This window comes from Erinaceus europaeus, chromosome X, assembly GCF_950295315.1.
Source record: "Erinaceus europaeus chromosome X, mEriEur2.1, whole genome shotgun sequence".
NCBI lineage: Eukaryota > Metazoa > Chordata > Mammalia > Eulipotyphla > Erinaceidae > Erinaceus > Erinaceus europaeus.
In genome coordinates, this window is record NC_080185.1 from 55398434 (window position 1) to 55413766 (window position 15333).

The following is a 15333-nucleotide window of genomic DNA, read 5'->3' on the forward strand; positions in this document are numbered from 1 at the left end:
GTCCAGTATGAATTTTAGTATCCTATACTTTATTTCAAATATCAAGTAAATGCAATAACCCTAGATAAATTTTATAGGTATAGTATCTCTATTTTCCTATTATTTAAGAGTTACTAATTTATTTGCCATGCTTAGAGAGACTCAAGTCCGTCATCATGATCCACATATAGTCTGTCCTTCTTTGTCATGAAGAGTGGTTTTAGTAAAAACCAACCTTTCCAGTATTTGTCTTTCCCCACTAGGTCATCTTAATCCTTTGAACTAATCCCCAGCAAATTTTCCTTCTATCACACTCGAGAATTTCTATGATTTACACTACTACATTTGATTTCTCCATTGGATCTTATCAGACTCTAGTCTCCATCTTGAAGAGGGCTTGTAAATATGAATCTAAATTTTCTCAATTTAAAATGTTTGAATAGAAACATTTTGGGAAAAAAAGTTTCAAAGTGAATTTTAGAAAATTTCAATGCTAAAGAGATTTTTTCCCTTAGAAATCCTTATATATAGTGATGGCTAATTTATGTGTTAACTTGGGTAGTTATCATACATTATTCTATTATTGTGAAGGTAGGTTTTTGATAAGATTAACATGTAAGATTAGTTTGGTAGAGCACACCCATTAACCATGAGTGAAGACCCGGCTTTAAGCTGCTGATCTGCAGGGGGAAAACTTTACACATAGTGAAGCAGCACTTGACGTATCTCTCCTCTGTCTCTCTTTCTTGTTGTCTCTCCCTCTTTCAAAAGAAAAAGTAAAAAACAAATAAACAACAACAACAACAACAAAAACAATGGCCAGTAGAGCTAATATGCAGGTACAAAGCCCCAGTGATAAATCTAATGGGAACAAAATCAGCAGACTGTGGGTAAAATAGAATAAGCTCCTTAATGTGGGTGGGTCTCATTCAATCTGTTTAAAGTTTTAAGAAGAGAGAATTTCCTCTCCCCTCCTCAGAAAAGAAATGTGCCAGTAGAGTGCCTCTGGACTTCCATTCCAACATCAGCTTTTCCCTGTTTTGTTTTTGTTTCTTGCCACTAGTGTTATCACTGGGGCTTGGTATTTGCAAATCAAATCCACTGTTCCTGGCTACCTTTTTTTCCCCTTTATTTGATAAGACAGGGAAAAATCAAGAGGGACAGAAAGATAGGGGGAAAGACAGAGAGACATCTGCAGTACTTCACTACTTATGAAGCCTTCCCCCCTGCAGATGGGGAGTGGGGGGCTGGAAGCCATGTCCTTGAGCATGGTCACTTGTGCACTTAACCAGGTGCACTACCTCCTGGCCCCATTTTTCCTATATTTCGAATACGCCAGCTTACCCTGTAGATTTTAAATTTGGCAGACACCATAATCTTCAAGAACCAATTTTTTACATAAAATCAATGTGTATATTTATACAACCTTACTGTTTTCTGGAGATATATATATATATATATATAATTTTTATTAAGGTCATTACCATGAACTCTGAAGTCAAACACATCTGGGTTTTGGACCTTGCCTTTGCCATACTACTGTCTTATGATGTTGGGTCTCCACTTTCTCATCTGCTCAACAAAAGCTAATAATCTGAACCTCTCAGTGCTATTGTTTAGAGAAATGAAATCATGAATCATGTAGTCAGCACAATACTTAGTATATTGTATTGCTCAGTAAACCTGGGTTATTCTTGCTGCTGTTGATATTTTTTGCCATTTAAAATGAAAAGTTCTCAGGGGCCGGGCAGTAAGTAGCACACTGGGTTAAGCTCACATGATGCGAAGCACAGGAACCGGCACAAGGATCCTGTTCAAACTCCTAGCTCCTCACTTGCAGGGGTCGCTTCAAAGTCGGTGAAGCAGGTTTGCAGGTGTTTATCTCTCTGTCTTTCCCCCCTCTTTCAATTTCTCTCTTTCCTATCTAACAACAACAGTAGCAGCAGCAACAACAACAGCAACAACAACAATGGGAAAAAATTGGCCTCCAGAGCACTGAATTTGTAGTTCGGGACACCAAGCCCCAGTAATAACCCTGGAGGTAAAAAATTAAATAAATAAATAAATAAATAAATAAACAAATAATTATCTTCCTAAACTTGCTATACAGGAGCAGCTTTAAGGACTTTCACTTTTATTGTTCATCTCCAGAACTCTGGAAGTACATACTGACCACACAAAATTCACCTTGAAGTTCAGTGGAGAAGCAATTACAGAAGCCAGACATTCCACCTTCTCCACCCCATAATGATTCAGGGTCCATGCTCCCAGAGGGATAAAGAATAGGAGAGTTTTCAAGGGAGGAAATGGGATATGGAGCTCTGGTGGTGGTAACTGTGAAACTGTACCCCTCTTATCCTATGGCCTTGTCAGTATTTTCACTTTATAAATAAAATATTTTAAAAATCCACCTTGAGTTGCACTTTTTTTCCCTTACACTATTAAAAGTAAGTTCTAACTTACTTGAGTTTCTGTAATTTGCAATTTGGATCTTTTAAGCCTTCACAGAGCAATTTCAAAGCTGAAGCTTCCAGTTTTGTTTCACTAAATTCTAGCTCCATGAGCCACTGATTGGTACTAAGAACAGCTGCTAGTGCCCCACAAGAAGCAGGAGAGATAAGGCATCGGTACAACCTTAAGAGAACAAAAGAGTGACCTCATTACTTTATTCATGCACTCTCATTTCACAAGCAAAATTGACAAAGGTGATATGAACACAAACAGTAACACTGCTTACTGTCCATTACCTCAGTGTTTGTAATATACAGTTTGGCTGCTTTAATCCTTGGCATAAAAGCATCATTCCTGAATCTTCCAGGGTATTTTTTACAAACTCCAGTTCTGTCAGATACTGGTTAGTTTCAAATACTAAGGAGAGGTCCTTACCACAAGAAGCTGTAAGGTGGCAAAAAATCAGTCTGTATGGATAAAAACACATTTATGAGAGGAAAGAAAGTAAAACTCTCATTAAAGATACCTGTTTGTGGTTTTTATCTTACTAGCATAACAGGTTTTTCAATTAATGGAACAATTAATTGCTTCTGTGTTTTCAGCATTTGACAAAGTGGTAAGCATGCAAGTTCATTCCTTTCATGAATATCATGGAAACACACATATAAAGTTTGTACAGTTTACAAAAGTGGATTCATAAAAAACACTTCACTAACTTTATAAACACTTTTGCCATTCAACTTCATAAGTTCACTGGTAGAAACTAAAATTCAGTTTCCATCACAAAGTCATATAGTATGTGACAGAGTGGAATTAAATCTAAAGTCCTCTGGCTTTATTTTATAATCCCAGAAGGCCATTGTAAGTTTTAATAGACTCTTCTGATAACAGGTGCAGATATCAAAGGACTTTATTGGTCTAAGGAAGAACGTTATGAGTGAAGGAAGGCAAGGTAAAAGTGAACAGATTAAAGTTTTTTTTTTTTTTTTTACTAGAACAGTTCTAAACTCTGGCTTCTGGTGGTACTGGGGAATCCAAGAAACGTTTCGTGTTACTATAGTGTTTGGTCACTAGTTAACAGAGCTTGAAGTCATTTTCTGGCACTACCTATTTCCCCAAGAGGTATCTCTGGCTCCACCTCTTTTTTCCCCATGATTACTTGGCCAGAGTTTGGACTGTTCTAGAACCTGTCTAGAAGGGGTGGTGGGCCTCTGGTGTGAAACAAACCATTAAGGTAGGGGAGGTATGATATGCCTTTTTAAAAAAAAACTAGATCAGTGTTTCATGTCCTTGGTTCTAAGACGTTTTGTTGATATCTATTTGTTACCCCTTCAAGGACCTAAAACATTGTAGTGGTTCCTGATGCCTTACGGGAAGAGAGAGTTGCCTGAACCTACTATTTTGTCACACCCTTTTAGAATCTGAAAGTTGGCACAGCCCAGTGTTAAAACCTTGAGGCTTGACCGGGGCTTAACCGTGAGACTTCTTTTCCTCTAAGCCCAAGGAGGCCGTGGCCCTTCTCTTTGGGAGCAGTTGGCTGGCGTGGAAGGTAGGCAATTGGCCTCCACCTTCTCTGACTAGTACTGAAGAAGTGAGAACTGTTGGGCATTATCCTAGGGAGGCAACCTGGTTGAGAAAACTTTTAAGAGGGGGGAAGAGACGGGGGCTAGGGGCATGAGAGGGAAGGATGGGCTGGGAGAGACTGCAAAGAGGCTGAGGGGGAGGGCCAGTCGGTAAGGTGATCAAAGAGGTACCGGAGAAGACTGGAAAGGTGAGGAGACCAAGTAGTGCAGAGACTGTGGGTGAAGTGGAGACTTGAGTGTGTAGAAGAGGTGCTAAGTCACGGGAATTGAGACAAACTGAGATTGAGTAGAGGTGAGACTTAAGGGGGGAAGTGGAAGTCAGTGGACCATGGAGGTAGAGTCAAGAGTGGATAACAAAGTAGTGGTTAGGCTGAGGGTGGGGCTCTGGGAGTGGGCGGATAATAAACTAAGGGCGGGGCTCTAGGAGGGCGTGAACAATGGGGGCGGGGCTCCAGAAGGGAGCTGTAATAAAATAGGGGCGGGGTCCTAGGGAAGGGCGGGGCTGAAGGAACATGTCATGAAGTGGAAGTGGGGCTCTAGGAGAGGGCGGGGCAGCAAAAGCTGCTTTCTTTCAGACTCAGCCAAGCTGCTAGAGGTCCTCAGCAGTCATGGCCTTGAAACCAGAGGACCACTGTGGCGGCTTTCGGCATAGCGCCGTGGTGGCCTACATCAACGAGAAGATGGCCATGCAAGCGAAGGGTTCGGAGTTCTATCTTGACAACATAGCCCTGTCCTGGGAGGAGGCGGAAGACAAACTCATGGCCATCTTGGAGGACAGCGAGGCATCTAGTGAGGCCAAAGAGGCCTGCGCTTGGGGCTGCCTGGCCTTGGGAGTGCGTTTCTCCCGCAGGCAGAATCAGTTACAGGAGTGCAGGGTGAAGTGGCTGCACGATTTAGCCGAAATGCACAAGTCAGCTGCACAGTCTTTAGCTTCAGACCTGAAGGAGATCAGTGACCAGCAGGAGATTGAGCGCAGAGAAACAGCCTTCAGACTGCGACTGGCCCAGGACAACCTGGTAGAGGTACAGAAAGAGTGGCATCTCCTGAGGTGGAAGCTGCTCCAGGCGGTAAGATTACCAGCAATGGACTCTGCCCTGCCTCATCCTTCAGGATCCCAACAGGTCTCAAGCCTGACCACTACTCTCCAAGAGCTGAGTTCTTCCAGGGTCAGGGCAATAGAATGGCCACGCCTGCCCACTCCTGGTGGAGCTGGGAGAGAAAGTACAAGTGAAAAGGAAAACATGATGGGGGGGGGGGTGCTGCTACTCCAGCTGGAGCTGCAGGGGTGACAAGAGGAGAGGTCCAAGCTGAAGGTGCAGAGGCCAGAAGGGAGGGGCATGGAGACAAAGCACACTTTCTTAGAGCTTTGAGGCCCAAAATTCACAAATCTGGCATGTGAGGGCATGCAAGTTATAAGCCAAGGGACACAACCATACTTTCTTTACCTGGTACCATGAAGCCTGGGTCTCTTAAGCCTAAGTCCACAGTCTCACCTGCACTTCTTCCTGTCCAGCTGCCTGCCTCATTCACATATTCATACCCATGCCTTTTCCCCCCCACTCTCAGATGAGCCCTCCTCATTCACACCAGTAGTAACACCCATAGCCCCATCTCCAGTTCAGATGTCTCCCCAGGAGGGGGCCTCTGATGTTAGATCATGGCTTGATAGGGGGACCCAGGGATTAGACCCCCCAGATATTCAGAGAGAAAGTGGCAGTTCCAATCCCCATCAGCATAGAAGGCCTACAACATTTCGCAAGCCTGGAGACTGGAACTGCCCTTGGTGTAAAGCTGTGAATTTCTCACAGAGGGAAACTTGCTACCGCTGTGGGAGGGGAATCTGGCTGCAAAGCCCTCAGTGAGTTGAGAGAAACATATGCCATCAGGGATCAGTTTTCAAAGGGAAGGGGAGAAGGGTTAGGGGGGTTAGTGGGAAATTGGGGAGGAATAGTGGAAAAATGGGGGGGTGTGTGGGGAGTAGACCAAAAGGGAGAGAGGCTTGTTGGGGAAGCCTTCTTTGTGTTCCAGGGCATTAACATTCATTATCTCAGAACTTCTGCAGTTTCTGTTTGTGTTTCTCCCCAACCTTAGTGATGGTTGATCTAAACACCTCTCCTCTAACATAGGTTTCAGACGATTTGAGAAGGAGTGGACATTTGACCCATCCTAAGTCAGAGAGATTCTCACACTACAGAATCTGAACAGAGTCCCAAACCATAGTTAGGAAGATGTTGGGCAATAAAGCAGTGGTTCACTTGGAGTTAAGACCAAGGTTATGACCTAGGACATCAGGGCCATAGCCAACACCTTACAGGTCAACTGTCTTATATAGAACACCTATATGAGGCACTGAGGAGTAGACAGGCACAGATGTCTGTGATTTGAGAGATGGAGAGAGTGGTGGACCACTTTTCCACTTCCTGCAACTATGCTGTGTGAAAATCCACTTTGATTTGAGTGAATTCCTGTTTTGGACATTCAGAGTGTGTCCAAGTCAGAAATCGCTCTCAGAAGAGCAGTTGCAAATCACAAACCGTCAAAAGACAATGTCTGAACTCCTGGGGAGGTGCGTCAAATATTGGGTAGTGGAGATTCCTGCATCCCAAGAGTCGCCAGGAATGAAGTGGACAGGAAATTCAGTCATGTTCTGATCCAGGGCTATGGAAAGAAACACTAAAAGCAATCCTGGGGATTAACCCTGGACTTACAACAAGAGATTTGTTGCCCTAAGGGAAATCCCTCAGGGCTTCCTATGGAGGATGCCAGCACCAGCTTCAGATGAGAATTGCTATGACTGCGTGGTCCCATGACAGGAGAATCTTCCCCCAGGTCCCCTTTAGACAGAACTGGGGACAGATCTGAACAGGGAAATCATGCCACTGACAACGAGGTGAGTCAGCAACTGACAGTACACAGAGTGGAGGGGTTGGGGATCACTCTTAGACCTTTGACCAAAGTACAGTGCCATCCTGAGGGATTCTCTCCATTACCCTCCCACTTGCTACTGTGGGAGGAGAGTCTGCCTACAAAGCTCTTGTAAATACATAAACAGAAAACGGTGCATACCTTATGTGAAATCAGTTTCTACAGGGAAGGGTGAGCTGAGGTGGGGGTGGTCTGTGAATGCCCCTCTGATAAACCAGAGAGGGAGAGGGATGATCTGTAGAGCCCTTCTAAGGATTAAACAGTATTGATTTGAGATAAATGTGTGGTTTAGCCTGCAGGTGGAAGGATGGTGAGGAATCAACCCATGGACTATACTGAGAAACAACAGGAAGAGAACCAGTCAGTGCCCCTGGAGGGTGGGTCTAAAGAATGAAGCTGTGGCCTGAAACATCAATGCAGCAGCTGGATATGACCCTGGACAGCTAACAGGACTGGGTACCAGATCTCCAGTTTAATCTTGTCAGAAAACTGCTTGGATTTATATGCATTTATACTCTCCCAGGGCAAACTTCTCAATATCAGAAGTCTTAAAACTTGGATGTGATGGTTATTTGTTGTTCAGTAGGCTGTAAGATGTTTGGTAAAATCCCTCACCTCTGTTCACTAGATGAGGACAGAATATCCCCCTCCCACCTCAGTGGTGACAATAAAAAACATCTCAGATATTTCCACATGTCCAGTGGAGGGCAAAATTGCCTCTGGGAAACCATGCCAATGAGGTACACAGGCAGTTTATAAGCTATATATAGTATTGATTTATGGGTGCCTTATTTTACAGATTCATGTTTCAATAAGCTTTTAAAAAAGTCTGGAAAGATGTTTGGCAAACCAGGTAATACCTAGGGAAGGTCAAAAATGGAAAGCAGGGGGAGGAGGGGAGAAAATAGGGTACAAATGGGAAGTTTCTAAGTTGTATATAGTATTGATTTATGTGAGCCTTGTGTTATGGATTTACATTTGAGTAAGCACACAAAAAGGTCTGGAAAAACATTTGGCAAAAACAGGGTAACACCTAGGGAAGGGCTAGAGAATGGGAAGCAAGGGGAGGGAGTGGGAGAAAATAAGAGAACATGGGCAAGTTATAAGTTGAATATAGTACTGATTAATGTGTGCCTTATGTTACAGACTTATGTTTGAATATAAAATGGTCTGGAAAGATGTTTAGCAAACAGTATAATACCTAGGGAAGGGTCAGGGAATGGGAAGTAGGGAGAATATAGGATGGGGTATGGGAAGCAAAGATTGCTTATATTTCTGTGTATTTCTGTATTGTGTGAAGTTAAAGGTTTACAAAATTTTTTAAAAAGTTAATTATTTAAGTGGGTTTGGCACCTCTTTTCCTGGAAAAAGAGGCAAGAAGCAGCAGACTGATCTGCACATTAAGGTATGAGAAATCAAAGGGGTTTCTGTGTTTGTGATGAACACAACAGACAAGGCATCTCCGCATAAGGTTAGTTTAGGAAGTGGTGAGAGTTTCTGGACAACGGCACTAAGGGGAAATAACTGCAGGGGATGCAGTGCAGGGGGGTGGATGTAGGAAAAGTAAAGGGTCTATAAACTGCACAGAATAGGAGAGAATCCAACTAAAGGAAAGTCAAGGGGAATAGTGGGACTGAGGAAGAAAAGTGGAAGTCAAGGAAGAGTAGTGGGGGTGGGCTGGTAGCTCCAGGCAGAACTACCTGACACAAATCTCTTAGGTGTTAGGGTGTTCCACCCACTCATTTTAGCAATACCTGACCATACAGAAAGGGAAAGAGGCAGAGTCTTGCCGGGGCTCTATGTCTGACTCCCTGCTGGTTCTAAGCACACAGTACATAACTTTTTTTCATTTGTAGTTGTGCTGCAAAAAAAAAGTGAAGCAATCATCACACTTTGGTTTCCAATCAGATCAGCTGGGAGTATAACTTCTGGTAACCCAGGTTTTACCTGCAAATACATAAGCATTTAAAGCAAAGTTCAACTTACTTCAGGTCTTTGATTTTACAGTATGGATGTCGCAGTGCTTGGCAAAGGAAGTGTAGTGGAGACGATGGCAAATCGGGCAACTCAAAGGGCCTAAAGGAAGTGAAAGAGCAAAAGCCAATTTAAATATTAAATGAACCGCTTACTGATGCTTCTACTACTACACTAGTACTAATTACACAGTCTTCTAAAAACCCTAGGAGGCTGTAACAAAGTTTGAGGGAGGGGAAATAGAAAGGGAGAGAATGTGGTTCGAGCCCCCAGCTCCCCACCTGCGGGAGAGTCACTTCACAAGCAGTGAAGCAGGTCTGCAAGTGTCTATCTTTCTCTCCCCCTCTCTGTCTTCCCCTCCTCTCTCCATTTCTCTGTCCTATCCAACAACGACGACGACATCAGTAACAACAATAAGAACTACAACAATGAGGACAACGAAAAGGAAAATGTATAAATAAATATAAAAATTAATTACAAAAAGGGAGAGAATGAAAGACACTTGCAGACCTGTTTCACAGCTCATTAAGCTGATCCGCACGAAGTAGGAAGTGGGGGCTTGAACCCGGGTCCTTATGGTAATAATGTATGCTTAACCTGATGTGCCACCACCTGGCTTCCTGTAGTTGTATTTCCTTAGTGGGCAGTAGCACAGAGGTGGAAATGAGTGTGGGGTATGTTTGAGAAAAGTAAGGATATGAAGGGAGACATAACTAGTGTTTGTGTTTGGGGCTAGAGGAGAAAGTACAGGATGGGTTACAAGTGCTGGGAATTATGAAAGATCACGGATTATCATGTTGTGATATATAAAAAGAAAAAGAAAAGAATAACCCACCTTGTGTATTATAAAGTCAAGTAGTGTACTTACTACACTGAGATTTTAAACACTGATGGAAAAAGGGACTTAGTGTTCATTTTCCATTTCCAGAAAATCAGCCTTAGATAGAACTTCCAATTCCAACTCAATTATTGTTAATTCTCCCATTAGTGGTGACAAGCAATTATCAGTTGCATTATAAAGGTAGCTTGGGCAAATCCCTTACATCCCCGAGCATATGAAAATTGGTGATTACAATAGCCACCACTGGGTTAAGGACCTGATAATTTGTTTCTGCAAAGTGATTATCTTAGCACCTGGCACTTGGCAATGTGGCTTTGGCTTTGGATTCAAACAGACCTGAGTACTGACCAGACAAATCCCTTAAGTTTTTGTGGTTTAATTTCCTGTTGTGACACAACCTGTTCCTGTCCAAAACCGAGGCCTCATATAGGTGTCTTATATATGACATTTGCCCTATGACCTTGGTCTTAACTCCAAGTGAACCACTGTTTCATTGCCTAACACCATCCTAACTATGGGATGGGACTCTGTTCAGATTCTGTAGTGTGAGAATCTCTCTGCTCTATCCAATAAAGAAAAAATAGAAAAAAAAACACAACTACGAGAAAAAAAGAGACAGGGAGATGCATAAGGGAGATTATGTAGGAGTAGAACACAGGACTTGCACGCAAAAGATCCCAAGTTTAATCCCCAAGAGTTGAGTAGTGTGCTGGTTTAAAAATGATGAAGAGGGCTGGGTGGTGGTGCACCTTACCATGCCCAGAGAACCAGGTTTAAGTCCTCAGTCCCTGTTTGCAGAGAGGAAGCTTCATGAGTGGTGCAACAGTGCTGCAAGTTGTCTCTCCCTCTGTATCTCTCCTTTTCCTCTAATTTTCTCTGACTTTATCAAATAAATAAATACAATATTCAAAAAAGGAAGAAGGAGCTGGGGGATTAAAAAAAGGGAGGAGGAGAAGTAGGAGGAGACAAATTGGGTCAGTTTACTCTCAAGCAGAGCCTTTTGTCAACTCGTTTTTGAAAGTACTATGCCCCTCAGCTGACCTTGCAACTAAGGGAGAAGCACTGGTTCATCTTAACTTGAATATTGGGGGGGGGGGTGACCAGTGTAATTTTCTTTTATTTTCTTTCCTGTTTTTTTTTCTTTTTTTGCCTCCAGAGTTATCACTGGGGCTCAGTTCCAGCACTACAAATCCACAGCTTCTGGCAGACATTTTTTAAAGACTTTTTTAAAAAAAATTATTTATAAAAAGGAAACATTGACTAAATGATAGGATAAAAGGAGTAAAATGTCTGGCAGACATTTTTTTCTGTTACATTTTATTGAATAGGACAGAGAGAAATTGATAAGAGGATGGGAGACAGGGAGAAAAAGACAGACACCAGCAGATCTGCTTCACTGCTTGCGAAGTTTCCCCCTGCAGGTGGGGAGCTGGGGGCTTGAACCTGGATCTTTGCATGGGCCCTTGCACTTCATACTATGTGAGTTTAACCAGTTGCACCATTGCCTGGCACCACCAGTATTATTTTCTAAATACTAGGTTAAAAAAAAGCCTTGACTGCATCAGTGAATAAGTCAGTATAACTGTATTCTGTGGCATACAAAGTTCCTATTATATAAGTAGTTTATCTACACTTCTCTCAACTTCTGCTTACATGGCCTGATAGAAAGAGCCTAGGCTTTATGGCAATATACACAGAAGTGCATCTCTGCCCTTTACTAACCTAGGGCTCATTCAGGCCTCACTGATGACATAAGTGTAAATGAAAATGAAGATCAGTGTTGGAATTACAACCTTTTCCAGACTGATCATCTCCACCAAAATAACAGACATTTTAAATGATAAACCTGATGACCTACATATCCATAACTCTTTAAAAAGTACATTAGTAGAGTGACAATCAAAACAAGTGGACACACACACACAAACAAGCAGCCAACACAATGCCTGGCACATAGTAAGTGCTTAAATAATGTTAGCTTTCCCTTCAGTACCTGCCTAAACCAGTGTTCAGTATTTTCAATAAATTCCACTTGGCATAAGATATGGAAAGTCAGATATCTAGTTTATTAACTGACAGTGTTAGAAATTATCATGTTCCTGATTACTCGGAAAAGACAAGTGGGCTTATCAATTCTAAAACACCAGAGAGAAAACATGAATACACTTACCAATCGAATGTTGATGCTGGTAGTGTGAGTAGTGAGGCAGGCACTTCCTCCTCAAATCCAAGTAAATGCTGACACTTCAGAGAAAATGACAGAGGACTCTGACTGTTTTTTACACAGAATGACATAGCCAGAAGGTCCATTTTTGTATAGGTAGGCTGAAGCAGTATAATTGACTGTAAGTCATCTATTATCTTTTTTGCATACTCCTCTTCCTGAATCTCATACAAACAGTGAAATAAGTCTACTGGCTCAATAAGTAATCTGGAAGATTTATTCTTCGTTTCCTTCTCAGTCCACTTTATTAATTCCTCTCTAAGTCTTGGTGAGGTTTTTCTTCCAAAAGTAGTTTCCAGAGCACTTTCCTTTTCTTTATGTAAGAGTCCAAATAAGAACTGTATGGTTAATGATGAAAACCCTTTTCCAAATCGTTGAAATATTTCTTGCCATGTTTCTCCACCATGAGGAAAAACCATCCAGCTGCTGCTGTTCTTCAGAACATAGAATACAGCAGTTAAGAACTCTTGGAAACTAAAGTGAAGGAAAGTGTATGTACTGCCATTTCCTTTGGTTTTTTTCAAAAAGTGATTGAGAAATGGGCAACTGATGTCATACACTCCTATCCCATGTCTTCTGAGTTCACTGACTTCAAATAGGACCTTCTGTTTATGCAGTCCCTCTGCAGCCAAAGAGCAAAGGCCCCACAAACAACTTTGTCCCTTCCACACTGAGATGCCAGTAAGGGTTTTGAGGCACTTGGAAAAGTAGAACAGATACATGTCAGTCAAGGTCTGAAGTGACCTCAAAGGAGTTCTATCATTATCTCCCCGTAATGACAAGGCACTGCAGACCATCCAGGAGATGATGGGGAGAGAAGTCAAAATGTCAAGCTTTTCAATTTCTTGCAAACCATGGAAGACTTTTATTGCTGTACTAGCACCTAGAAACTGACTTAGAAAATATGCTCTCTTTTCGGCATCTGTAAACCATAGAACCTCCACCTGCATGGGTTTTTTTAACCGAGACTGGAGCTTCTTCACAGTTGTAGGTCGGGCAGTTATCAGGAGAGAGGATTCAGGTAACAGTTTTTTTGTCACGAAACTACACAGGAGGGTCTCTACTGTCTTCCTCTCTTGGGGATCAGTACAAATATCCTCTTCCTGGTCACCTACAGGATTCTGGATCTCAGGGAATCCATCAAGAATGAACAGAAGTTTCTCTGGATACATAAGAACAACATCTAGGATTGGTCCATCTATGTCTTCAAAAGTATTAGCGATCAGGTCAGCAGCACTGAGGCTGGCAATATGGCATATTTCTCTGCAGTTTACATAGATGAGATAGTCAAACCTGCCTGGAGTAACCATTCCTGCTGCCCAGTCAAACATGAACTTATGTACCAAAGCTGTTTTCCCAACCCCAGCACATCCCTGAAGCACCACAGTTTGAGATGAGCTGAAGCCCTCTTCATCAGGATCGAATAAATGTTGCATTTTAATAAAATTATCTTGCTGAGGAATTCCACATGTCTTTTCTGATACACCATATTCTTTTACAATAAGCAGTCGGGACTCTATATACTTGCCATGGTGATAAAATTTATCGACTCCTATTCTTAGGTACTTTTCTTTTAGATGTTTTCTAAACACTTCCCGGTAATCTAATGAGGTGACACCAAAAATTAATAATCATGGAACCCTATACAACAATTTTATAAGCAGCAACTGTGACTAATACCACCACCCATTAGGTTCTCAAAGGCTCTTCAGACTTTACAGTAAAAACTTGAGGTTTTTTTTCCCCATCCTGATATTATACAACCATATTTAAAAAAAAAATTAAATAAAGTTTTGGGGCCAGGCTGTAGTGCACCTGGTTAAGTGCACACACTACAGTGTAGAAGGACCCCAGTTCAAGCCCCTGGTCCCCACCTGCAGGAGAGAAGTTTCCCAACTGGTGAAGTAGACCTCTTTTATCTGTCCCTTTTTTTTTCTGTCTTTTATCTCCCCCCTCTCAATTTCTATTTGTACCCAATAATCAATTAAAATAAAAATAAACTTTCCCAGCTATTAAAAAAAAAAACCTTTCCCAGATAGTCCATCAGTTAAATACTACCACCCTGTAGTTCATAAATATGAGTCATTCTTTATTTCCTTTTGTCCCTTCAATCCTAAACATTCAATCAGTTGCCAAGGTCTTTCATTTTATGAGAATCTAAGTAAAGCGACTAGGTGGCACAACTGGTAAACTGCACAAGTTACTATGCAGAAGGACCCAAGTTCGAGTCCCCAGTCACCACCTCAGGGGGAATTTACACAAATGGTGGGCTAGGCTTCAGGTGTCTCTCATTCTCTCTCTTTCCCCATTCTATTTCTCTGTCTCTACCGTAATACAGATAAAAAGGTGTTAAAATAGTAATTACAATTCTGTGTGTCTAAAATACATTCATGGATAACTGAAAGAATCTCCTACTCATCTACTCTTGCCCATCTATGGCTGCTTTCCACAGAGCCCAGGGGATCTTCTAAAATATTAGTAACTTTATTAAAATTATCAATTACACAAAACCCTTTCTGTTGTTTTCCATTATACTTGATGTAAAATCCCCAATCCTTACACCTCATTCAACAAAATATGCAGCAACCTGGACCCTACTGACCTCCTCTCCCCTGCCCCATTTTACATCACTATCCTTCTCAATCCTTACACTAAAGTCACACTGGCTTACATTTTCTCACCAATCGTCATGTTCTTTCCTAAGTAAGGATAATTCCACTAACTAACTGAGAATTCTTTCTAAGGAAAGCTCCTTTTCATCTTCCAGATCCCTGCTTAAACATTACTTCTTATAAGTGGACTTGTTTCACTATCCAATTTAAAGGCAACCTTCTCCCTTCCCCCCAGCATCCTAATTTTTCCCTTCAAAGCACTGATCACAATTTATAATTGCTTTGTCTTTTTTCATTGTATATCCCACTGAACGATAATCTTCTTTTACCACACTATCCTAAGTACTTGGCATGGTGCCTAGCACATAGTAGATGCTAAAAAATATTTACTGAATATGTGATACTTTTAAATTAAATCAAGTCAATTATTATTATTATGGCCTAATATGTGCTATATACTATCCCAAGCCTTTTAGATACTGTTCTAGTTTAATGATTTCGTGAACCCTGTATTACCCCTATTATGGAAATTGAAACTTATAGCCTGGGTACTTAATTCAGGGATGTGCAATCTGTACTCAAATCTTGTGCTCAGAAGGAACCCTGCATAGTGTAATAATGTGTTGTTACTATCATGAACTTATTTACTTTGTATGTAGACAGACAAGTTAAGAGGGAAGGGATAGATAAGAGAGGAAGAGAAACAGCCACCTGAAATATTGCTTTATCCTTTATGAAGCTTGA

At 41.7% G+C, this 15333-nt stretch overlaps 2 protein-coding genes across 10 annotated transcripts in view; one reads left to right on the forward strand and one right to left on the reverse strand.

Annotated features, from left to right (window-relative positions):
* Positions 1-15333, reverse strand: part of LOC103120163 (NACHT, LRR and PYD domains-containing protein 12-like) — a 62150-nt gene that overhangs the window by 22568 nt on the left and 24249 nt on the right. For 6 of the 9 annotated variants that reach the window (XM_060183170.1, XM_060183171.1, XM_060183172.1 and 3 more), the window contains exons 4-7: positions 11924-13580; positions 8925-9014; positions 2727-2897; positions 2443-2613 (exon numbers count right to left, since the gene is read on the reverse strand). In XM_060183170.1, the coding sequence (XP_060039153.1) occupies positions 2443-2613; positions 2727-2897; positions 8925-9014; positions 11924-13580 (2089 nt within the window). The remainder of the gene's footprint in view (positions 1-2442; positions 2614-2726; positions 2898-8924; positions 9015-11923; positions 13581-15333) is intronic. The other 3 variants (XM_060183176.1, XM_060183173.1, XM_060183175.1) reach the window with 2 other exon arrangements.
* Positions 4621-7495, forward strand: TEX13B (testis expressed 13B). Its single transcript, XM_060183177.1, has 2 exons — positions 4621-5080; positions 7231-7495. Exons 1-2 carry the CDS (start codon positions 4622-4624, stop codon positions 7330-7332), a joined length of 561 nt encoding a protein of 186 aa, XP_060039160.1. The 5' UTR covers position 4621; the 3' UTR covers positions 7333-7495.

What these genes read in the sequence shown, in the direction of transcription:
- TEX13B (XM_060183177.1), top strand. Translation starts at nt 4,622, where the DNA reads ATGGCCTTGAAACCAGAGGACCACTGTGGCGGCTTTCGGCATAGCGCC. An exon ending in GGTGGAAGCTGCTCCAGGCG is followed by an intron (nt 5,081 to 7,230) that starts GTAAGATTACCA and finishes TGTGTGGTTTAG; the next exon opens with CCTGCAGGTGGAAGGATGGT.